Source organism: Protopterus annectens, chromosome 7.part1 (genome assembly GCF_019279795.1).
Source record: "Protopterus annectens isolate FY-2018-M chromosome 7.part1, PAN1.0, whole genome shotgun sequence".
Classification (NCBI taxonomy): domain Eukaryota; kingdom Metazoa; phylum Chordata; order Ceratodontiformes; family Protopteridae; genus Protopterus; species Protopterus annectens.
Genome location: NC_056740.1, coordinates 300,715,031 through 300,740,861, shown reverse-complemented (window position 1 = coordinate 300,740,861; position 25,831 = coordinate 300,715,031). Strand labels below are relative to the sequence as shown.

At 40.9% G+C, this 25,831-nt stretch overlaps 1 protein-coding gene across 4 annotated transcripts in view; it reads right to left on the bottom strand.

Moving 5' to 3' along the window:
• Positions 1–25,831, bottom strand: part of LOC122807740 (laminin subunit beta-1-like) — a 2,263,691-nt gene that overhangs the window by 577,171 nt on the left and 1,660,689 nt on the right. For all 4 annotated transcript variants that reach the window (XM_044078727.1, XM_044078725.1, XM_044078726.1 and 1 more), the window contains one exon: positions 1,804–2,028. In XM_044078727.1, coding sequence (XP_043934662.1) covers positions 1,804–2,028 — 225 coding nt within the window. The remainder of the gene's footprint in view (positions 1–1,803; positions 2,029–25,831) is intronic.

Here is a 25,831-nt window from a genome sequence, read left to right as displayed (position 1 = left end):
CCAGAGAATTCCACTCATGGATTTTACTCTCTTTTGCAACAGTTTCTTCCTTTTGTTATAGAGTTTGTTTATGGCAGGAGACCACCAGACTGGCTTCCTTTTTTTGGAGGATAGCATCTTGGTTCTGTTTGGGATAGCACAATCCATGCACTCATGTAAGTGCTTATAGAGTGCATCTGTGTAAGATTCAGCAGTCGTAACTGTATTGTCCATCTGCATGGGTGTCATGAAGTTCACCACTTCTGTTTTAAGAAGCATGAAGTTGGCTTTGGAGACATTTTTTACCATGATTTCCTTAATGGGGGGGTGGGGGCGGGATGTGGATATCTAGGGTGATTAGCTTATGGTCAGATATGACCAACGAGGAGTTGACTACACGTGTGGAACACCGGTCACTCATGTTGGTAATGACTAGGTCTAGGATACTGTTGCCCCTGATGGGGGTGTGGATAAGTTGATCCAGGGTATTGGAATTTATGAATTCCAGAAAGCGCTGAGTGAAGGAGTTGGTACATGAGTAGTTTTCCCAGTTAATGGTAGGGTAGGTAAAATCACCCATTATTAGGGTGCTTGGTTGAACCCTAATATTTTCCAGTATATCAAGAAAAAGAGGAGTGGGAATCCTGGAGCATGGTGGGGGATCTGTAGCAAGCTACAGTTTGGATTGCAGTTCTGCTCAGAGTTAGTTGTACTTGAATAACCTCAGCTGCATTATGCTGCGCAACTAGCCTGGAGGTGTGGATATCCTTAATGAATATGGACACACCTCCGCCTTTGGTGTTCCGGTCCAGGTTAGGTGGCCGAAAAGTGTGGTATAGGTTATAGCCTAGTAATGCAGGGATGCTCTCTGGAGTCTTGAACCAGGTCTCAGTCACTGCACAGATATCGATGTTCTCCATTTTAAGGAGTGCCTCGAGGGAGTGCATTTTGAGATTTAGACTTCTAGCATTGAATAGCATTACCCTCAGTTTTTGCATATCTGTGTAATCATTGAACCTTGGTTTAAATGTTGAGAAGACACTTCCTCCATACGTGGGATTTGTGACTCCATACCTGGAATTTCTGACTACCATGTCTTCAGACCTGATGTGCTAACATCTCCAGATTACTTATAGCTCATAGCTCCTTCAGAAAGATTGATCATCGTGTAGTCGATTGTAGTCAGAAAGTCCTTTTGTTTAGAGTAGATAATTACCAAAATAATATAACTGAAATCTAAAGAGGCCATTGTTCTCTTGTATTCAGCATTGATTAAGCCAATTACCAAATACAATGCCTCCTTTGCTACTCACAAATTCAACCCAGGCTTGACGGATGTAGCCTTCTAGAAAGAGGAATTAAGGTCTAAGGGTGGGTACTGACAAGGCATAAATGGTTATAAAACCCAGTTGCCTTGAATTTCCTATGATTCTAAGGCCAAACCTTCCTCAAAGAAAATGTTTTTATTTAAGGCTTTCTTTCCAAAGAATACTAGGCTTGGAACACTGAGAAGTACAGATGTCCCCCCTGGAGCATTGACTATGTAACTGTTCACATTTTACAAATACCATATGAACACAATGTATGGAAGAAGTTTTGCTGTTCTAACACTAAAGAAACATACTTGCTTTTCCTAACATTTAGCAAAAATACCCTGTTAGTAGTATAACAACTATGTTAAAAGCACATTCTCTGGTAGGTGTGTTTTGCTATCTTGATATTAAGACTAATGTAATAACATGCTTATTATGCAGTTTGCAATTTTATAAATAAAAATAATAATAAATAAGTAGCCATTGTTTTAATTTTACTACACATTCTTACGTCTGCAGTTATGCTGTAATGCATTTCCAAAGTAACCCGGTTTGCAGACTTCACAATGTGGACCATCTGTATTATAGAGGCACTTCAGGCACTGGCCACTGCGAGGGTCGCATGATGCTGGGTCACTTGTATCAATGTTGTTGCTACACTGGCAGGGGCGGCAGATACCACCAGGTAGTTCTGGGTTCCCATAATATCCAGGAGCGCATCTATCACAGCGAGAGCCTAGGAAGAAAATGAGAGGTACCAAGAGAAAAAAAAATGACGTTACAGTCCGTTAGGTGATGCATCAGAGCAACAACATGAAATTAATGGTATGACTGTTATAAAGAAAAAATGGGGAATATCAAGATCCTAGTCACTGTAAAAACTTAGTGATTGAAAGTTTTAACTACAGTGTTGTTGCAATGACAATACATGCAGAGTAAGTGTACTGTCATAAAGTTTTGTATTGCTGACATTGCTCTGTAAATTCATTTTAATACATTAACTTAAAGGTATACACAGGTTCATAAGTAGTTACTAGGTTGTTGTCTAGGAGGCTATTGAAGAGCCTAGTCCAAATTCCTAATTGTACCCAAGCACTGTGTGATAAGTAACTTGGTCAAGGTTACACAATAGGCAAATAAGAGCTGAGGGAATCAAACCCTGCACCATAGTTCACAGTCTTAGCCACTTAAACCAACACATATAGTCACAATTCTCATAATAATGTTTATTAATCACTCCTGTGCCACTATCGCTCCATCACAAATTATATGTTTTTTTCAAAAGCAGGTCTGCATACAACAGTGTCAAACAATAAAATCATACACACATACAAGGAAAAAAACACAAAACAACAATAAAATAATACTTTTCAGTCTCCAGCTGGCCACTTAGCATTCTCAGCTGGCTCAATGGATCAGACAACTGAGGTGTCTGTTTGTCTAATGACACCACTGAACTTTGCCTGCAACATAAACATGCTGGAGAGACCAATGTGTGTCTCAAAGAATCCCCACACTATGGAATAAGCTCCCCATCCATGTAAGGCCAAGGTCATCCCTGACACTATTCAAACAAAGCCTTGATATTGGATGGGAAATCACAAATTCACCCCTGTCTGGCCCCCTTGCTCTGCTGGACAGAGGTTAACAGGAAGTAAATTAATCCCCAACTAACATACCCCACCCCCCACATAACCCTTAGCTACCTCCTTACTAACATTCCCCACCATATAGGTGTCAAATGTACTTGGGGACAAAACTGAATTGGGTCATACAGCTAGTATTATGAAGAGCCTGTTGGTCATTAGCCTAGTATAAACCTATGAAGCTATTGTCCTAAGACCCATATCATGTGAGTAAAAGAGAAGACAATGAATGTCATATGGGCTTCCTGTTCTCCTACTGGGTTATGGTTAGTCTGCTATTGGCAGCCATCCAGTCAAACATTTACAGTATTGTGTGCAAAAAGCTCAGTGGTATGAACTGTGACCTTTGTGGACATCGAGAGGCACATTCTTGTATAGTGTAGTGTTTTAGGAAGTGGGCAGAAAACTAAAGAAGTCTTATTATAATAGGAACTGTAACCAAGAGTGAGCACTGGCATAATCCCATTTGCAGGTCCATTGTATAGAGGAAGACACACTGTATATGGACCTTCTTGTTGTCACCACACAAGCTATTGTGCAATTCAATTCCACCCTTCTACGTGGATAATTTCAACCACAGAACAATTAGACAACCACGTGTACACAATTTTCATCTATTCCCTGCAGTATTTCTACCAAAACGTACAGTATATAGAGAAAGAAACACAATACCAAGTATAAAAATCTTTAATAATATCTAAAATGTAAGCTTTAAATCATTACCTAAAGCAGTACTAAAGGCAGCACTTGCACTGATATTTAATAAACAATTAAGTAATTGTGGTGTTTTATTATATATTTATCTTTTATGCATGTTATGCAACATTTTCGAGTTCATAAAGCATTTGTAAGGTATGACTAATTTCTAACCATTTTATATGAACACATGATGTCAATTCATACTCAGACATTATGGGATGTTCATAGGTTAATAGTAAGCTTTTGATCCAGATATCAATTACTGGCGTACCTACAATATCGCAAATTGTAGGCACCTATTGAAATGATTATTTTATATTTGGTTTTGAATCATTCCAATGAGGACTTGAGGAGGCAGACCAGGGTGCATTTCAGACTGTCCATCAATTCATCCAGGTTATGCTTAAAGAGGATCAGGGAGCTACTTTGCTTTATAGCCAAAGAAAGTATTTTCGATAAAACAGGGATTCTCTGGGATATATATCTATCTTGTCAGCATGTCCTAATAATGTTTTGTTTGAAGTTAAGCTCTCTTGAGATGGTGGTCTGGGTAGCTCAGACAGAAATGTCCTTGATTATCTTTGAAAGGAAATGCTGCAGTCCCTCAAACTGGGCCCTAAGCTTAGAAATGTACATACCAAAGGGGCCATAATACTTTATTACGGGCCTAATGGGGAAGGAGTAGAAAGGCATTATAACTTTCTTAGATCTAAAATAATACTGTTAGTGATTAGTCTGGTTGGGTAAAAGTATTTTCTAACCACAGTGGATACCTATTGATGAAAGGACAGTTCATTGCTAATGAAAGTGCTCAGGTCCCTAATGAATGAGTCAGCTTTCAAAAGGGTGTCACTTATATGGTAGGTGAATATCTGACCAGGTTAGTCAAAGCAGACAATGATACATTTCTTGGTATTTAGTTTTAGGTCATAGTCCTGGCATCGTTTACTATTGTGTATGTGTGATAGTCCCTCTTGAAGAACCTGGAAGTCAGATGGGGAGTTAATGACAGCTCCAAGTTTGCAGTGATCTGCAAACAGCCACAGGTCCTTGGTATTAGCCGTGATATGAGAGAAGTAAATCCTTAATAAAAGTGGTACAAGATCCGATCCCTAGGGGACACCACTGGTAAGTACTCTTTTCTTTTAACAGATTATGTTGTGTCTGTTAGCAACTTTGCTATGTGGCGGGTAACATAGGGGTTTACATTTAATTATCAATTATGCCAGAATGTGAGACGACATCAAAAGCCTTGGTCAGGTTCGGGAAGGCAGTGTGAACTGATTTGCCTGAATCTAATGAATCAGTGACTTGCTCAAGGAGCCCACCATGATTAGGAGGCAGGATCTGCCTTTAATAAACCCAAACCTGCTTGGGGTCAGGGCTTTTAGACCACCTATGTCCTTGATAATAATTTCCGTAATGACGTGTTGCATTGCTTTGCAGATAAGGCTGGTGAGGCTTATAGGCCTATGGTTTTCTTGATCAGTATTGGATTCCCCATCCTAATTGCAGAGTGGTATGACTACTACAGCTTTCTGCAAAATTCACTGGCATGAATCCAGTGGAGAGGGTGGTAATGAATAGCCTTATTAGTGAGCCTAACAGCAAGTGTTTGACGCTGACAAGAAGGCAGCCTGGCACATTATTTGGACCCATGGGGCTAGTGTTTTTGGACTTGGAGAACTTGCTCGGAGATAATCAGAAGGAGTGGCATGGGTGTGCTAATAACCTGGGGAAAGTTAGGAGGAGATAGGCGAGTAGAGGTAGTGCTAATTTTGTCCATGAATGTGTTGTATATGTCCTAATGAAATGAGTAAGTGCTGTTGTTGTTGTGTATTAGCTCTGAGCATTGTTGGGCATTACCTCTAATTCTTTAGACATAGTTGAAGATGACTGTGTGGTTGTCCTTAGCAGAGGTGACAATTCTCAGTTCATGCTTACATTCTGGAAGATTTTATTTTGTTTCTGAGTCCCTTGGTGATCTTTTTGAGTGCCTTCCTAGATGATGGGATGTTAATTCTGCTTTTATGGGCTACTTGTTTCTTCCTTATTGTATAGTTTGTTTATACTAGGGTTCAATCACATTGGTTTATTTCTGAATTTGGTATTGTATTTATATCTTATGGGGACAGATGTCTCAGTTCATACCCTTGCTTTTAGATGGGCATAGGAACAATCCACATATATGGCAGTGTGTGAGATGGGGTCATCAAGGAGAGGAGGGTGGGTAAACTGCATCAAATCACTAGTTAGCTGCATTTGGCTTGGCTTAGAGTAGTCTGTAAGAAAGAAGGGTGTTTTACTTTCATAGTGAGTGCTACTGAATGGTGATCAGATTTGATCAGTGACATGGTGACCATAGGTGCTAAGGATAGGGTGGCTATATTGGTGAGAACCAGGTTCAATATTTTTGAACCCCTATTTGGGACTTAAACCAGTAGGTTTAGGAAGCTAGCATTAATGATGTTCATGAATCTTTGTGCCTATATATTTGGGGTGGTACTGGCTTTCCAGTTAATGGAGGGATAGCTGAAATCTCCCAAGGGAATAGTGAAAGTCTCAATAAGGAGAGATGTCAGTTTGTTTAGATACATATTTATATAATACCTCATGGGCTGCAGGTGACATGGTGAGGTGCAGTAGTTGGCTATGATATGGTACAGAGTTCTATTTACTGTGAAATGGATATGGAGGAGGTCAAGGTCATTGTCTTGGCTTAAAAGATGTCTTTTTAGGAGTGCAGACATGTCCCCTACAGTAACATCGTTATTTTCTGTGCAGGGTATGAAAGAGTGTCAGGTACTGATGGGGGGGTGCAATCTCTTCTGAAATCATATTCCAGTAACTACGCACGAGCACACACACACACACACACACACACACACACACACACACACACACACACACACACACACACACACACACACACACACACACACACACACATACCTATTTCATGCTTTCAGTAATTAGGAATGCCTGTAAAAAGTGCAACTTTTTGTTTAGACTTTTAGCATTGAGAAGTGCTACCTTTATATATTACTGATTTTGATTAGCTGCGTAGGCAATTTGAGGACACTGACCTTGCCAAAAAAAGGTACTATGGGAGAGAAAAAGTCCTGAGAATTGTTAATATATAAAAGCCACGAGAACAGAGGTGCAGCCTATCTCTAGCAAAGCGGCAAGGGTTATTGATCATCTCCAAATCATGCAGTATATGACATAACATTGCTAACTGCTCATGTGGGAGTCAATGACTTGAAGCATGCCTCCTTGGATCATATGAGCAGTTACTATGTCATGTCATGCCATATCCAAAACTTGGAACATACATCAGACAGCAATCTGGTTCACATATGTTCTAAAATCATTTAAAACAATATCTTAAAGACTCCTGGCTTTGTTCCTATTCTATTGTCCCCAGGATAGACCCTTATTCACAATGCTCCTATCTTTCAATCATTTGTGTTTTTCTACTATTAGCGCTATAATTCCTGTAGAACTAATATCTGCTTCTGCCGACATTTTAACATTCGAAAATCACACGGCTCCTTTCAGCCTTCTCTCTCTCTCTCTCTCTGTTGTATAACTGAGTTTTGTTTACATTCTTACTCGAATCCTAGCTCCTTTAGTTCCTTTATCGTTTCTTTTATTTTTTTTTCTTTTTTGATTTTTTTCCTTTCCATATAATATTATCACAATCCTTTAAGTCAGCTGAATTTTCTTAACTTTAAACTAAATGTATCTCTACTTAAATGGTAGTATTATGATGTATTGTTCCTGTTAAGTGTATCATATTTATTATTTATTGTTTTTGACATTCATTATTCTGTATATATTGTTTGCAATATACAGCAACTGTATTTGTTTTTTTTTTTTTATTATTACTGTTCTTTGAAGCTTTTCTCCTTGGGCCTCTGCTGAGAATTTTTTATTTTATGACCAGTTGGACTTTCACAGTAAACAAAAAATAAATAAGTAAATCAATCAATCAATAAATAAATGAATGAGTGTTTAGAGTTAAGGGCCATGACAGCTCTAGTGACACCATGGATCCTGGTACCTGAGAGACAGCTAACAATCAGTATGTACTTGTTCAGCCTGTTGTGTGGTACAGTTTTGTGACTAACTATGGAGTCAACTATGACTAAGACGATACCTGATGCACTCTCTCAGCCTTACTGCCTTAAGGGCTTTGGCCTGCCAGCTGAGTGGCCCCTTTTTATAGATGTGTTTTCTGCAGTGTCTGCTTATGTTGTCTGCCTGTTTTCTGTAGTGTCTGTTCATGTTGTCTGTCTGTTAATGTGATGCTGAGTGTCCTGTACACCAATCCTTCATCTAGGAGGGGAGGCCTTTGTGATTTAGGCAGGGACTATTTAAGTACTTCAGCATAAAAAGGCTTATTTATTTATGTAGGACACAGTGGGCATGGTTGTGTGAGGTGGGTGTCAGAACTGACAACAAGCTGGTTACAGTGTGCAGTCTTTGAAGAGAGTTTGTTCTCCAAGGTTAGCAGATACTTGTAACTCTCAACTACGGAATCATTTATAGGAAGACAAGTTACCAGGGAGCATGAAGCCATTCTTGCATTGCCTCAATGTTCCTGTTTCTATCAAGCTGGCAACGGTCAGTGACATAAGCTGTGACTTCATGATATTTTGTGCCCGTGCAATATGGATTTTTAATGACTGCTAATGAAATCAATTTGTGAGAAGAGTCTGCATTCTAGAATACTAGGGTGAACAATGAGTCAAAGCTTTGGAGTTACAATTATATACATACAGAATCAATAAATGAAGGGTGCAAAGGTCAGTAGAAGTGTAGCAACAACTAATGGCCATCTGAAGCAGTGACTACCAACTTGGCTGAGTGCCACAACTATAGCTTAATGCAAGTAGCTTGGCTCTGGTGCCACAATAGCTTAGCACAAAAGATTTGGCTTGGGTATCACTACAGTAGCGTAGTGCAGTGATGAGAAAATCAGTAGTCTTGTAACTACGACTGGACGCGGGCTCAGAACATCTGCAGCAGACAACAAATGAGTGCAAATGACAATAAAAGCAACAGCAATAAGAAATGGTATCTTGAAGACAATGAATATAAACTGGCTTTAAAGCCACAACCACTGTTTTAACATTTACAGATCACAACAAGACTTAGGCTCAGAATGCCCGTATTTAGCATAAGCAGTGAAAGAGCAAACAAACAATATGCCTACAGCAACAAGAATCTCAACTCTGAGCGATTTGGCTCTCTGCAAGTGTTTTTAGGTGCACACAACTGCGCCGGTGCATCTGCAACTGTCCGCAACTGCACTCAGTCATCTGCAGGAATATGAGGTTGTGCCCACTTGGATATTGTTGTGCTTTTAGTGCAGGGCTAATAATAAGTAAGTGCCAGATGGGATACCACTTCATAACATTTTATTTTACAGAACCAGACACTGCGAACACTTGGAACTGCCATAAATAGCTCTCAGCAGTACTCAACCCTTCTATAGAAGATGCAGCACTTCCCAGAAGTAGTTCAAGCCTTATTACATCTTCAGGTCTCCTCATACAGTCACTGCCTAGCAGAATAGAGTGACAACATCTGAACCCACCCTGTGTTTAAAGACTAAGTCAGAACACACAGGCCAATCAAACAACTCGCTGCCCTTGTACCCACTAGCAAATTTCATCCAGAACAGCAGCAGTCACACCACTCTCACTGGAGGTAACTTTCTAAATTGGTTCTAAGTGCAGAAATCCATCACAGTACAAAGAATACAGAAGAGTATGCAACTCAGCACTAGTGTATTCTAATGCAAAAACAGAAATTTGGAATGTTGTATAAAGCTCCTCAAAATTATCTTATTGTCACATAATTATTTAAAAGGTGTTTCACAGTTTATTTACAGTTAGGGGAGTTAACAGTTTTACATCAGAAAGATCTGACTTAAGTATTACATGTTTCTCACTTTTGCAAATAGCATACTCCCTGGGGAAGGATTCCACTGTAATTGAAAGCATCACTTTTTACGATACTTGTCACTTCTGTAATTATTGCACAGATTCACTAACATCTTTTAATGTGATGAAGGGCATTTCATAGGTTCGCAGGCAAATACTAGGCTATCATCCTTGGTCAGACATTTTAAGAATTTTAAGACTAGCAATGTCACCCATTTGTTGACTAGCTATGCTATCCCATCAGTGTTTAACTATCCTTGTATTAATTTTATCTAAATAGTTTTCATTTGTAAAGCATTGTTTGGGATACACCTTCAGTTTATTAGGGGACTTTGCTGTAAAGTATGTTGTTTATGTACTGCCTCTGTCCATAATGAGGATAGCAGTAAACCCTAGGGTAAATTTTATAGTTCTCAACCACTGGTTTAAATTACATTTGAATAGCGATGTGGATGAGCTTTATTTAATGTGGATAGGTCATCTGTTCCACAGTAGAGGTATCTTCTGAATAGGGACATGAATAAGCTTAATTTTATGATGATAGTCTGTTCCAGAGTAGAGGTATCCTCTGAACAGGGACATGGATAAGCTTCATTTTATGATGATAGATCGTCTGTTCCAGAGTAGAGGTATCCTCTGAATAGGGACATGGCTAAGCTTAATTTTATGATGACAGATTGTCTGTTCCAGAGTAGAGGTATTCTCTGAACAGGGACATGGATAAGCTTAATTTTATGATGATAGTCTGTTCCAGAGTAGTGATATTCTCTGAGTACATATCTGCCCTCCAAACCAATCAGTTTATGTTGAAGAAGATGATGAGGCATTTGGACTGGGTGTTCCTAGTACCATTAGACTTGTAGATGTAGAGGGTCGATATTACGTAATCGAAGACACACTTCTTCGAATACGTAATAATTGACACCAAAAGACCGAAATCCCAAAACTGCGAATGGCCACGTCTGCAAATTTTTGCCTAGGGAAAAAATTCAGTTGGCCTTTCCTGGGGTTTACCCTTTTCCCATTGTAGAGTGACCTCGGAGTTGGTATATTTAGTTAGGGGGGTGTGGGGGGGCACAGCCCCCCACTTAAATTAGATTTGAAGTGTGTATGAATGTTGTGTTTAGGGCCCCCAAATTTTTTCCCTAGGAAAACATTTGTGGATGTGGCTGTTCACAGTTTTGGGATTTCGGTCTTTTGGTGTCGATTATTACATATTCAAAGAAGTATATCTTCGATTATGTAATATAAACCCGATGTGGAGTAGGTCCATGACTACTGGGTCTCAGGATGCCTTATTAGCCAGGCATAGATCGCCTCTTAGTAGTCTGTATGAGATTGCGTATAGTGACAGAGTTTTGTGGTGGTCCTTGTAGGATGTGTGCTTTACGCCTGGTATTCTTTTTGAAAGAAACCTCTGTGGTCATTCTAGCTGTTGCAAATGCCTGGACAGTTAATGATGGGCATAATAAGGGCTGAATAATGTGGGACAATGACATCTCTGGACCTACAGGTTATCCCTCTATAAGTTGTGCAATCTAGAAGGACCTCTTTACAACTGTGGAGACTTGCTGGTTGAATGCTAGTTTGCAGTCTATGCAAGATTCCAAGTCCCTAACTACTAGTTCTGCTCTTAGGAGTGTACTATCAGTGTGATAGTTCCCTGAGGTAGATGGTTTCCAAAGGACACAAAACACACTTTTTGGCATTTAGCTTTAATCCATGGCTATGATGTCAGTTATTTGGGGGGGACAAACTCTCCTGTAGGATTGCTGAATCTCTGGGTGATTCAGTGACTGTTCCTAGCTTGCAGTCATCCACAGACTTGATCATAGACCCTTGACATTTGCTTTGATTTTAAAGAAATAGATGCCAAATAGGAGTGGTCCCAAAAAAAAAGAGCCCTGTGGGACCCCACTAGTGACAGGTCTTTTTGTGGAGGTGGCTTCTCCTAGCCTAACTTCCTGTGTCCAATCTGTGAGCCAGACTGCAATCCAGCTGATGACATAGAGGCTTATTCATAATTTAGCAAGCTTCTCAATAATGCCTGAATGTGGTATTGTGTTAAAGGCATTGACCAGGCCACAGTAGGCTGTGTGTACTGTTTTTCTTTCCGCCATCATTTTTGTGACTTTATAAAAAAAAAAAAAAAAAGTTTGGTAAGTTGAGTAGGCATGGCCTGCCTTTGATGAAATTAAACTGGGGATGGGTCCAGTGTTTGGTAGTTTACAATGTCTTTATTGTTTAGTTCCATAATAAGTCTTTCCATGGCTTTACATATGAGGCTGGTTAGACTTATAAGTCAGTAACTGCCCAGGTCAGTTGATGGCATTCCTTTGTGCAAGGGTACGACTGTTGATGCCCTAGTTTGGAGGCTGAGGTTAAACAGTGTTGTTAGGGGTATAGAATTGTGTTGCTTCAGTTGATTCAAGCTGTATTATGGGATGCTGTGAGGGCCTATAGATGTCACATTTTTGACCTTTTAGAGTACCTCCAGGACTTGGACCTGACTGATAATTGGGGCAATATGAGTATCTGATATTTCTTGTGAGATTACTGGGGGTGAGAGAGAGGTGAAGTCTGACCTAAACTTATCAGTCTATGTGTGTGTGCATATATGTATGTATATATGTGTGTGTGTGTGTGTGTGTGTGTGTGTGTGTGTGTGTGTGTGTGTATACATATATATATATATATATATATATATATATATATATATATATATATATATATATCTATATATATATAGATAGCTAGGTCTGCTATATCCACAGCTTCAGTATAGGTGATGCCATTTTTAATCAGCTCAGCACACTTCTGAGTATTGCCCTTGAAACTGCGACTATAGCTGAAGAAGGTCTAGTGGTTGTTTTTGGCCTGGGTGGCTATATTTTTCTCAAATTTGGCCTTGACAGTTTTAATTAGGTTCCTAATTTGCTTGTCTAGTTTAATGACTGAATTTATAATCTGCTGGGTGTTTCACTTCTTATTCTTAGTTATAATTTTCTTCCCATTTTGTGATAAAGCTTACTTATGTTGTGATTCCACCTGGGCAGTTTCTTTTTATGATTTGCCCTCTGCTTGCTTCTTCCAGGTGTATCTACTTATATGCAATCATATACATGTTAGTATAAGTTGGCAGTGTACGTTTCTACATAAACAAAACAGCTTTCCAGGTTTGGAGCGGATTTAAAACTATCCAGGGTATTTCTTAGAAGTAAGAAGATGTTCCTAAAAACACCACAGTCTGGGGAGGTCTCAGATTTTAATTTTATTTACAGAGAGAGAAAGAGAGAGAGAGATGGCTTTATGGTTGGAGCTAATGAGTGAGGATGTTACACAAGAGATGGAGCATAATTCACCCATGTTAGTGAGGACAAGGTCAGGGATGTTATCTCCTCCATGGGTACTTTGACTAATTGATCTGGGGGATTTGTATTGACAAAGTTCAGGAATCCTTGAGCCCACACACGAGTGGTGGCTTATGTTTGCTAGTCTATAGCTGGATAGTTGAAGTCACCTAACAATATGATATTGGGTTTAATGCGAAGTGACTCAAGGTCATTTAAGTACGTGATATGACATTCCTGTGTCACGGAGGGAGTTGTATAGCTCACCAGAGTATGGTAAGAAACTTTGCTGATTGTGAGTTGGACATGAAGAATTTCAAGAGCATTGTGCTGCTTAACCAGCATTGATATGAGTCTTTTCACTCCACTTTTTTCCCTTCCTGCACAGCTAAATGTATGGATGGCATTGTATTCTTGCACTGCCAGAGTGCTCTCCAATGATTTGAACCACTTCTGGGTCACTACACAGATGTCTATGCCCTCCAAAGTAAGGGGAATTTGTGGGAAGTAGAGTTTTTTTGTTTAGGCTCCTAGCATTAATCAGTAGTTTGTTTTTAAATTCCTTAGTTTGTTTTGTTACATGGTAGGTTGATCCGGTTGGCATTGCCTGAAAAAAGGCACTATGGAGGTCGATAATCCTTTAGCCAATATGCAAAAGTCTAGAGGGGAGAGGTGCAGACCATCCCTGGCAAAGCAGAATGGTCTGTCAACCATATCCTCTCAGGCTGACAGATAGTGCACCCCCTTCAAATGACACTCAAAGCTAAAGCCAGTTATTGAAGTCAATTAATTCTCATGTTGAGGTATCATCCTTGGAGAAGGTAGAATGCTGCTCAGTGTTACACATCTCCCTGGGTTACAAAGCCCATGAGCTCCATCATGTCTTTCTTCATATTGTCCAGGAATGTATGTTTTGAGTCATTCGCACCCACATATACTATGATAGAGTTATAATAGTACTAAGTGTTCAAGGACTTGATTGCATGTGCCATCTAGTGAATCCTGGCAATAAACAAGCAACTATCACCCTTTCCTTACTCAGCCTTGTGGCTAATATGTCTAACTACGGAGTTAGCTATGACATGGATGCCTGCCTTATGGAGTTGACACGACACAACATTATTAGGTAAATACTAGGCTATCAGTCCATAGACTATTACAAGCCTAGCCTATAGACAGAAGTCAGAATAAAACCCTGTACCAGTTATCTGTGAGGTAAAGGCCTTAACCATTATGCCAACCCCTCCTAACTTCAATAACTGACCCCATTTACTATGTGAAGTTGAAGTCTTTGCCCATGCCAGGTTTGTAATATTGCTGAGGGTGCTTAATACCCTTGTCTTGTTTCAAGTTTGTTGCTGTACAAGCATAAGATGGACTATGCGTTTTATGTGAGTTGCGAGAAAGTGTGCTGTAGGGTGAACTGCTACTGATCCTTGCATTGATAGTAAGAATGTGTGAACCTTTAGCTTCCAATGACATTAAATGCATAGATCTCTCTCACATACTGTGCTATGTTGTTTGAATAGTAGGTGATTATCAGACAGCATGAGACAATTTTTAAATTGACTCAAGATGCCCATCTTAATCAGACTGGCTACAGAAATACCAGGAGAATGCTTTTCCATAGATCTTATTTACTGGAGGTGCTATCTGTCTGGTCTCAGTTCAGCGGCATGTAGGTAGGAATCAATGATCCATTGCTCCTTCGCTCTCCAGAAGCAAAAGAGTAGAACTAATCTCAAATGGCTTCCTGAGAAATAATACTAACCCAGATGTTTATGGGTTCACTGCACTTGCTATGGTCTTTCATCAGGAGTTAAACTGGATGGAACCTACAGCAGATGGATGCAAGAGAAAGGCAAGATGCACAAAGGTCCAGAAGAAGTTCTCATCAAAACTGCAACCAGACTGCTCCGTGAAGTTCCATACACACTGCCCTATCAGATACCAGCAAGAACAAATGTCCCTCTACTCCTTCTTTCAGTAGGAGCAAAGCAGTAGCATTAACCCCACACTGGCTCCTAAGAAGCAATTTTCAGTCTTTCCAGTGACTGGTAATTTCTAGGAATGGTAGGAAATAATGTCCCTCTGCTCCTTCTCTCATCATGTACAAAACAGAAGCACTATTCTCAAGTTAATTCATGAGAAGCAGTTCCAAGGCTCTCCAGTGATTGGTAGTCTAGTTCCAGATGTTACAGATTTTAAATGGAAAAAAGGATTAATACTCTGAATATTGCAGTGTGTACTAAGTGAGTGGGGTGGAATGAAACTGAAAATAACTCAAAACGTTAAAAATCTAAGGGGAGGGCTTTCCCAGTTGATCTTTCAGTGGCCAGTAAAATGAGCAGATTAAATCAGACTGGGAGGAATGTCCAATGTCAACTTTGAAGTAGAAGAGGGTGACTAAAAGTCAAATGCAATTAAGCCACAGCAGCAATCACACAGCACTTCAGCTAAACAAGAATGCGGTTGAATACTTGCGGCTAAATAAGAAATTGTGTTTCTCAGCTCCTAGTTTAACACACTGCGATGGGTAACATTCCTTAGAAAGGAAAGTAAATACAATTTCAATACAGGCACTGGTTCAATCTGCTTTTAGTGGGCCGGTGATCTTTTTATAATTAAGGTTCCTAAGAGTTCTGGGAACATTTAGTGAGGAGACATGAAATAAGTACAGTAGAAACAAAAAGGGTTGCGTACCCTAGGTCAAATCTTTCAACATGCAACTATGTGTAATTTTCAGACTTCTGTGAAGAACTTGTTTTAGAGAAAAAAAAAGATTTTTTTTAACAGAAGATATCAGCATTTCCTTCTTTTTTTGTTAATCCTTTAAACCTGAGGAGGCAGACTGTTTGTACAGCACGGTAATGTTTGGTGAAATGCAGTCTTAACCTAGTCACAAGGGTAAAAAGAAGAAAAGAAAAAGCACGTTTCAAGGTACAGACTCTTCAGACTCTTGGAAAATAGGAAAACCACCCACAAGTGCATAACAGCAATTTGCACAGAGGAGCAGCACAGCTATTTCTTGGCCAAAATGTCTACTACACAGCTTCAAGGTTCATAGCTCAATCCTGCCTTCTGGTTACGACTTGTATGGAATATGCATTTTCTTCCCATGCTTGTATAGCTTTTTCCAAGCACGCCAGTTTCCTACCACCTCTTAAAAATCTGTTTGATTGGGTATACTATAATTGTCATGAATATTGCAATTGATCCTTAACTTTGCAAGCTGAGTCACACTACAAAGGATTAACAAAGGATCAGTTATTTTACCCCTCAAAAAAAAAAAAAAAAAAAAATGTAAATAATGGGGGATTCAACAAATTTTACACTGCAAATGTCATATATATCACAATATCTACATATTTTCAGATACCTGCATCACTACCCTCCACAATGCCTCCATACCTGACACACAGAACCATAGTCTTTTTTACTGGGCAGACAAGCTTCATATTAGATATTTAAGGTTAATTTATCAGGGAAAACTATCTACTTTAGTAACATGTCTTTGGAAAGAAACTGGAGAACCCTGTGAAAACCCTCACACGTGAGGACAGTACACGAGAAACTCTCCAAGGACAGCATTCAGAAGTCAAACTTAAACCGTGTATTCTGGAGATAAGGTACAGCAACAGTTACCACTATCACAATGTTTTCACATTGCTGGCAGTGTCTGAAGCTGCGTAGATACCGGATGATTTAAAGCATGTTTAAATATGCAGCCAGGCTCAGAGATTCCTTCTGTGCTGTGCAGCAGAGGCAGTACAGAAGGCATTTTGGCCAGAGGGTCTAAAGCACCTGACTCAAACAGAATCTTACTCATTTGCCAGTGTTCAGATAGCAAACAACTGTATCTCTGAGCATCATGTAAGACTCTCAAGCAGACAAATGGCAAACAGACTTCTTGCACAGTAATAACATGTGGGACAAGGGTGAATATAGGACTGGTGTTTCCAAGCTCCCATCAAGAGCAAAATGAATATTCATCTGTGTACCAGGCACCAGGAAAAAAAAAACTTAATCAGAAGGCACAAGACATGAGTAGACTGTGTGGGGGAAAACAGCATAGATAGTATTTTGTAGTGAAAGGCACACAACCTAAGTGTACTGTGCAACAGGTGAAGGACAGACATCAGACAGACAGCACAAAGAATAGCACGTTGCGTCTTCTCCAGCACAACAGCATACTGGGCTCTAGAAAGGAGCAGGCTTCACAGGGAGGCACAAAGCATGGGTGGGTTGGTACCCATCAGTACATCAGCATTCTGGGAAACCAAGAAAGAAATAAGCTTCATCCAAATGTGAACAGTACAGGGAGAGTGTATGCTCACCAGCTTTACCACACATTAGACATAGGGCAGGGGCAGTGACCATGGAATCAATAAGGCACATAACATGGGTAGCATGTTCATTCATTGAAATTATACAAATTTGTGTTAGGCAGCAGAAGCCACTGAATGCATTTGGGAAGTGCAGTCAGTAGGTAGATAGTTGTATAATAGAAACAAACAGTGCATGGTAGGGTACCGTGAGTACCACTCGTAAGCAATGCAGTCATATGTGATAAAACTATAGTGATACGTACCATAACATAAGGGGGAGATGGAAACTACAGCATGTATGCACTGCACACATTTACATTTGCATAGAGATGCAGATCTGTGACTTTGAGTATGTGAATATACTTACCTATGCAACTTTATGGCATATATTAAAAACACTATAAACCAAGCTAGGTGGACAGGTGTTTTGGGTAGGAAACACAATTCCAAAAAAACAAAAACAAAAAAAAAAAAAACAGCGGCGCCCTCTGTGGCAGAGGCTACTTCATCTTAGCAAAGAAGTATGCTCTGTTTACCCTATTTCATGTCCAAATTAAGAGAAAAAAGTGAAATCAGGGAAGATTGCTAACAACAAGTTAATTTATAGTAGAGAGACTATTCTAGAAATTCAGTCCTGAGACTTGCTGTGTAACAGGTTTGAATAGCTGCTGTCTGTAGGGCCTGTGATGCGTACAGCACTTCTCGAGTTACAGGAGCTGGAAATCTTACTCAAACATCGAACAAAATGCCAGTAACTGGTGTTACTGGATCATGGTAAGAGAGGGAAATGCATGAGGTGTGACAGAACATGCAAAAGAGGATCTAGGGATGGAATAACTACAAGGTTAAAAGCAAATCACTACAGTCCTGCACTCCCATCCATCCTGCTGGCAAATGTTCAATCACTGGAAAGCAACATGGACTATATAAGGCTGGAATGATCTACTCAGAACAAGGTAAGGAATGCTGTGTATTTTTACTGAGACTTGGCTAAACTAACATTAATGACAGTGCAGTCCATGTGGAGGAGCTATCACTTTTTAGAGCAGACAGAATACATTCTCTCAATGGTAAGTCCAAGGGGGAGGGGTCTGCATATACATCAATAACAACTGGTATACCAGTTGTGAGATAGTACCCTCGCACTGCTCAGATAATCTAAAATTTTTGTCTCTGAAATTTAGACCCTTTTAGCTAACCAAGGAATTTAACAGCATCTGCATCACAGCTATCTACAGTCCTCCCAGTGCTAATCCAAATGAGGCAATGACCCCATTATACCAGGCTATAAACAAACTGCAAAATCAGAATCCAGTGTGTATTCATACAGTGGCAGGTGACTTTAATCAGGCCAACTTGAGAACAGTTCTATCCCACTACTTCCAATATATAGACCTTGCAACAAGGGGGAGGACACACAGGACAAGGTATATAGCAATGTTAAGCTGGCATTTAAGGCAGTGCCTCACCCACACCTGGGAAACTCTGACCACCTCTCCATATTGTTGTTACCAGCATATAAACCACTGCTAACTAGAGGGAGACCAACGGTGAAACAATGAAGAGTATGGCCAGAGGGTGCAGTCTCATCACTCCAGGACTGTTTCAAGAGTACAGACTGGAGCATATTCAAGGAGGCGGCTACTGAGAAACAGTGCATCAACCTGGAGGAGTACACCGAGGCAGTGATGGGCTACATCTTGAAATGTGTGGATGATGTGACAGTCACCAAAACCATCATCACATGAGCCAACCAGAAGCCCTGGTTGACAAGAGAGGTGTACAAACTACTAAAAGCAAGAAACGCAGCCTTCAAGTCTGGAGACAGGGAAGCCCTCAGAACAGTCAGAGCAAATCTGAACAAGGAAGTGAGGAAGCAAAATGCGCCTAAGGCAGAAAGATCCAGAGCGACTTCTCTGACCAAAAATACACCAGGCGCCTATGGCAAGGTATCCAGTCCATAACTGACTATAGACCTCTATCTTTGCAATGTGAGGACAACAAGGAATGTCTAAATAAGTTGAATGTCTACTTCAGCAGAGTCAAGGAAGGGGACAGAACAACAGTGAAGGAAATGCCCATTGGCCACAGGGTTACCACATTTTCAAATCGCCAAAGTGGGACAATTGTGGTACAAACATCAGATTTTGCAGGCCAAAACATACCCATGGCCAGTACAAAGGACAGAATTTCACTTTTTTGCCTAAATAAAAGCTTATTCTTGTAGAATTTTAGTTGCTTATTCTGTTTCATTATAACATTTAGGTGTTTCGGATAAAGAATAACTGTTTTATGCAACTATTACATAAAATATAGGAAATAATTTTGCCCTAAAATCTCAGGACATTTGCCATTTTTACAATTTTTTGCAGGAAACAACTGCCCAATGAAGGACTGTCCCTTGCAAGGGGGGGGGGACAGGTGGTAACCCCAACTGGCCATAATGAGAAGGTGCTCACCCTCAATCCAGCTGATGTCTAGAGGACACTGCACAGAGTTAACCAGAGAAAAGCAGCTGGGCCTGACAACATCCTAGGGCATGTGCTCAGGGACTGTGCAGTCCAACTAACAAATGTCCTCACAGATATCTTCAATAACTCTCTGAGTCAGCAAATAGTTCCAAAATGCTTCAAGGATGCAACAATCATTCCATTACCAAAGAGGTCTCCCACCATCTTGCCTAAATGACTACCGCCCTGTAGCCCTCACCTCCGAAGTTATAAAGTGCATTGAAAGGCTGGTCAAGGATGACATAACATCTGGGCTACCTGCTGATCTTGACCCTCTGCAGTTTGCTTACCGAGCAAACCGCTCTACTGCAGATGTCATCTTTCTAGTACTCCATCTGTTGCTGGAACACCTTGAGAATAAAAACACCTATGTAACGGTACTATTCATAGACTTCAGCTCTGCATTTTCCACGCTCATCCTTCTTCACCTGGTAATGAAGCTACTCCAACTAGGCATCAACACTCCACTTTGTAACTGGATTCTTGACTTTCTCACAGACAAACCTCAGAAAGAGTGCATAGAGAATAACTCCTCAGGTAGCATCACTCTTAACACTGGAGTTCCACAAGGATGTGGACTAAGTCCCTTGCTGTTCACCCTGTTTACACATGATTATACAGGTACAATACAAATGACATCATCAAGTTTGTTGATCACACAACAGTGGTGAGTCTCATCAGTAATGCTGATGAAACAATGTATAGAGATGAGGGGGAACAACTGACTACCTGGTGTGGAAATAACTTAGCAGTAAACATGAACAAGACAAAAGAGAAAATTGTGGACTACAGGGAAAATTGTAAGGAACATTCTCCCCTTGCCATCAATAGGGATAAAGTGGAAAGAATGAGAAGCCCAATGTTTCTGGGAGTGGACACTGATGAGGACTTTTCTTGGAACACCAATGCAAATGCCATAGTCAAGAAAGCGCATCAGAGATTGCACTTTTTGAGAAGGCTGAGGAGAGCAAATCTCCCATTGACAGTTCTCACTACCTTCTACAGAGGTTTTATAGAAAGCATCATGATAAACAACCTCGTAGTATGGTATGGAAGCTGCTCTACCTCTGAGCGCAAATTCTTCCAGAGAGTGGTGAAGACAGATGAGGGGATCATCAAGACCACCTTACCATCTATTCACAACTTGTACTTATCCAGATGTCTCAGCAGGGCCAGAGGAATAATTAAAGACTGCACTGACCCTGCTTACAGACTATTCCTCCATCTATCATCTGGAAAGCACTTCCGAAGCATACATTGCAGAACTGTGCAGTTCAGGAACAGCTTGTTCCCTGATGCCATCAGTCTGCTGAACTCTAATAACAACTACTCTCCATGATGGCCATCTGGGTCAGTAGGAAACTATAGAAGCTTGTGTCAACTGTGCATTAACCTGGTTACCAGTCTCATCTAATACTTAGTGCAACATTCTCCATGACTTTGAACTTATAGGCCATCTAGGGCAGTAACAATGCAGTAACATATCTCTTCTTTCAGTGCTATACATGTTGTGAATTCATAAATTAACCATAGTGCAATACTCTAAGGTCCATAGTGCAATACTTAATGTTCACAGTGTAATACTCAAATGTCTATTTCTGTGCAAGGATCAATGCAGTGTCTTAACCAAGTACCTGCGCAATACTAAAGCCTCATGCAAGTAAGTGTTCACTGTGAAAAGTGTTAAAATGTGTTACTAATTATGTGTAGTATTAGTGTGTCTACTTGCATGTCCGTGATGTAATATCCTGGTGTTACATTTGAAAATGTTTGTGAAAATAGTCTATATGTTGTCTGCACATTGAGTCTGGAGAAACTGAATTTCGTTCAGTTTTTGCACTTGTGTGATTTCTGAATGACAATAAAGTTTACTTTGACTTTTGACTTTACAATTCATAAAAAATACATGATTTCTCCTGTCTACCTGATGAATCTGGGCATCTTGGGGCAATGCAGCAATTGCCTCATGTACACAGACAACCCTCTCCTCCTACCACCCAACACTACAACCTGTGAGAGATGCACTTATATAGCCAAACTTGAAGCAAAGCTCTCTTCACCCAAGACTGGACTAGACAGTCAAGAGGAGAAGGTAAACATTGCACCACACCACACTCACCACATAGTCCCTCAAAACCTACACCAACAAAACACACACATAGAAACACAAAACACACACCTACATTCGCGGAGGCTCTCTATAAAAACCTGCCCAAGCATCAGGGACATCCAAAGCATAAACGCAAGCAAACTCCACCCCCCCCCCAACACAACCCAAATGACACATAGCCCACAAACTCAGTGTGCCACTCAACCACAGCCCATAAGGCATAACAACGTACCCAACACTCTAGTCATAGGTGACTCTATAGTCAGGCACACTGATGTTCCACTCATTAGACTAAACAAGGAGAAAGTTACTGTCAGCTGCCTGTCAGGTGCCATGATCCGCCACATAACGCATGCACTCAGGTCACTCCACGATAAGTACAAATATGACACTGTCATTGTCCATGTTGGTGTGAATGACCTGAGACGTACCTCCCTGGACTACATGAAAAGAGACATGAAGGAGCTCTCCGATCTTGTATCCCAGGCAGGTATGACCCTAACCCTGAGTAGCATCCTGCCATCACCCAGAATGATACCACAGTACAAGGACAAAATGATTGACTTCAACAATTGGCTAAGCTTCTGGTGTCATTCTAAGGGGATCGAGTATTTGTCTGCCTGGGATGACATGATCGACAGTCCACGATGCTTTGCCTGAGATGGCCTGCACCTGTCGCCCTTAGGATTCCAGATACTGGCTAAGGCTCTTGCCACCCCTATAGTGCCTTTTTTAGGCAAGGTTCAAATAACAAATTCACCACCGTAACAGGTACAAGCAAGCAAAATCTGAGGGTAATGCTACTCAATGCTAGAAGTCTAAACCTCAAAATGCACTCACTCGAGGCACTCCTTAAAATGGAGAACATTGACATCTGTGCAGTGACAGAGACCTGGTTGAAAGCTCCAGAGAGCACCCCTGCATTATTTATTTATTTATTTTATTTTACATTTGTTGACCGGGCTAGTCTAGCTGGATACATTTCCATTTTCAGTAGAGGCCCGGGGAGAAAAGCTCCACATAAAATTGAACAAAAAAACGTTACAATAGACAAGCAAATGGACAAAATCATCATAGATGAATAGACAAATAAAAAATATAGTACCAATAACAGATATATACAAAGAGAGGATCACATTTCTAAAAATAACATTAAGTAGCTGAAATAACATCAAGAACAAGGCACAAAACAGAGAGGCTTCAATTCATACCACACCTTTCGGCCACCTAACCCAGAAAGAAGCACTAAAGGCAGAGGCATGTCCATATTCATTAAGGATATCCACACCTCCAGGCTAGTTGCACAGCATAATGCATCCGAGATTATCCAAGTGCAACTAACTCTGGGCAAGACCACAATCCAAATTGTAGCTTGCTACAGACCCCCCACCATGTCCCAGGATTCACACTCCTCATTTCTTGATACACTGTAAAGTATTAGGGTACAACCCAACACCCTAATAATGGGTGATTTCAACTACCCCACCATTAACTGGGAAAACTACTCATGTACCAACTCTTTTGCTCAACATTTTCTAGAATTCATAAATTCCAACGCCTTGGATCAAATTATTCACATCCCCACCAGGGGCAGCAATATCCTAGACCTGGTCATTACCAACATGGGAAACCGGTTTTCCACACCAGAGGTCAATTCCTCGTTGGTCAGATCCGACCACAAGCTAATCAGCCTAGACATCCACATCCCACCCCCAGCCCCAATTAGGGAAACCATCGTAAAAAACTTCTCAAAAGCCAACTTCACACTTCTTAGACAGAAGTGGCAAACATCATGACACCCATGCAGATGGACAATAGAGGTATGACTGCCAAATCCTACACAAATGCACTTTATAAGCACTTACACAAGTGCATGGATCATGCTATCCCTAATAGAACCAAGATGTTATCCTCCAAGAAAAGGAAGCCAATCTGGTGGTCCTCTGCCATAAACAAACTCTACAACAGAAGAAAGAAACTGTTGCAAAAAAGAGTAAAATCCCATGACTGGAGGAACTCCCTGGTCAACCTCAGTAAGAAGCTGAGACCCCTCATAAAATCCTCCAAAGCTAGTTACGAAAACAAAATTGCCACTGACTCTAAAGACAACCACAAAGCATTCTATAACTATGTCAAGAATCTAAATGGGAACACTCAGATCTGCTCTGAGTTGCAGCATAATGGCACTAAATATACAGAACCAACTGATATTGCCAACATCCTAGCAGATAGGTTCAGTGCTAACTTTACCCCCCTCTCACCCCCCTAGAGGGCCCATCTCTATACTGGAAGAATGCAAAGTTCCTATAATCACGGCTGCACAGGTAAAAAACACACTCTACAAAGCCAAGAACACAGCATCCATGGGACCTGACAATATCCCAGGCTGCGTTCTACACAAACTACAGAATGAACTGGCACCCTACCTAAGTACCATGTTCAGTCATAGCCTCACCTCAGGCTTTGTACCCACTGAATGGCGCACCGCAACAGTTATCCCACTCCACATAGGGGGAGCCACGATGGACCCCGGGAACTACCGCCCCATTAGCCTGATGAGCCTGGTCTGCAAGGCCATGGAATGTATCATTGTGAAACTCATAAACAAAGACATTGGTAATCTCCAAACTCTGGACCCTACTCAGTTTGGATTTGTAAAAGGCAGATCATGTCTCCTAAACCTGAATGACTTCTTTGAAGCAGTTACCAAAGCCATAGATGAGGGTAAAATGGTTCACACAGCTTATCTAGATCTCGCCAAGGCTTTCGACACCATCCCCCACTCTGGAATTATAAATAAGCTCACTAAACTAGGTATAAATCCCTATGTCACAAAATGGGTTGCCAACTGGCTGATGGACAGAACCCACACTGTGAAAGTAGCGGATTCCAAATCCTACATCAGACCAGTGACAAGTGGAGTACCACAGGGTTCAGTCCTGGGTCCTCTCCTGTTTGGTATCTACTTCTCTGAAGTGCAGGCCAACACAGAAGGTCTTTGGCTAACAACGTTTGCAGATGACTGCAAACTAGGAGCCATAATCAAAACTCCTAACGATGTGGACAAACTACAAAGGGCCTCACTGAGACAGATACCAGGTGTCAAAGCCATGGCCTGAAGCTCAATGCCAAAAAGTGTATTGTCATCCCCTTTGGTAAAAACTCTGTACCCATGAACTACCACATAGCTGGTAGTCTACGTAATGCCGAAAATGTGATAAGAGACCTTGGGACACAGGTGGACAGTAGTCTCTCCTTTGATAATCACATCACCACAGTGGTCAGGAAATCCTTCTACGTGGCTCATCTCATCACAAAAGGATTCTCATCCAGAAAAAAGAGGTCATTGTTCCCCTCTACTCATCACTCATTAGACCCATTATAGAGTACAACACCCCTTTTGGTATGTACCTCACAAGACATCTACAACAACTGGAAAGACCACAGAAATACCTCACAAAGAGGATTACTGGCCTCAGACAGATGCCCTATGCAGACCGTCTCAAAAAACTACAGCTTTACTCCATTGCATATCGCCTACTCAGGGGCGATCTCTGCCTAACATACAAAGCTATGTCAAACCCAGAGCTGTTCTGTATCCTACCCAGTTTGGCTTTGTTAAGGGCAGATCCTGCCTCTTAAACCTGGTTGATTTCTTTGAAACAGTCACCAAGGCCATTGACGAGGGGAAGGTGGTCCACACAGCCTACCTGGACCTCGCAAAAGCCTTCGATACAATACCCCACTCGGGCATTATAGATAAGCTCACCAGCTTAAATATAAACCCCTATGTCACTAGATGGATTGCAAACTGGCTCAAGGACAGAACCCACATGGTTAGAATTGCTGGAGCCATGTCAGACTCCAAACCAGTTACAAGTGGTGTCCCACAAGGCTCAGTCCTGGCACCTCTCTTGTTCGGTATATATTTCTCGGAGGTAC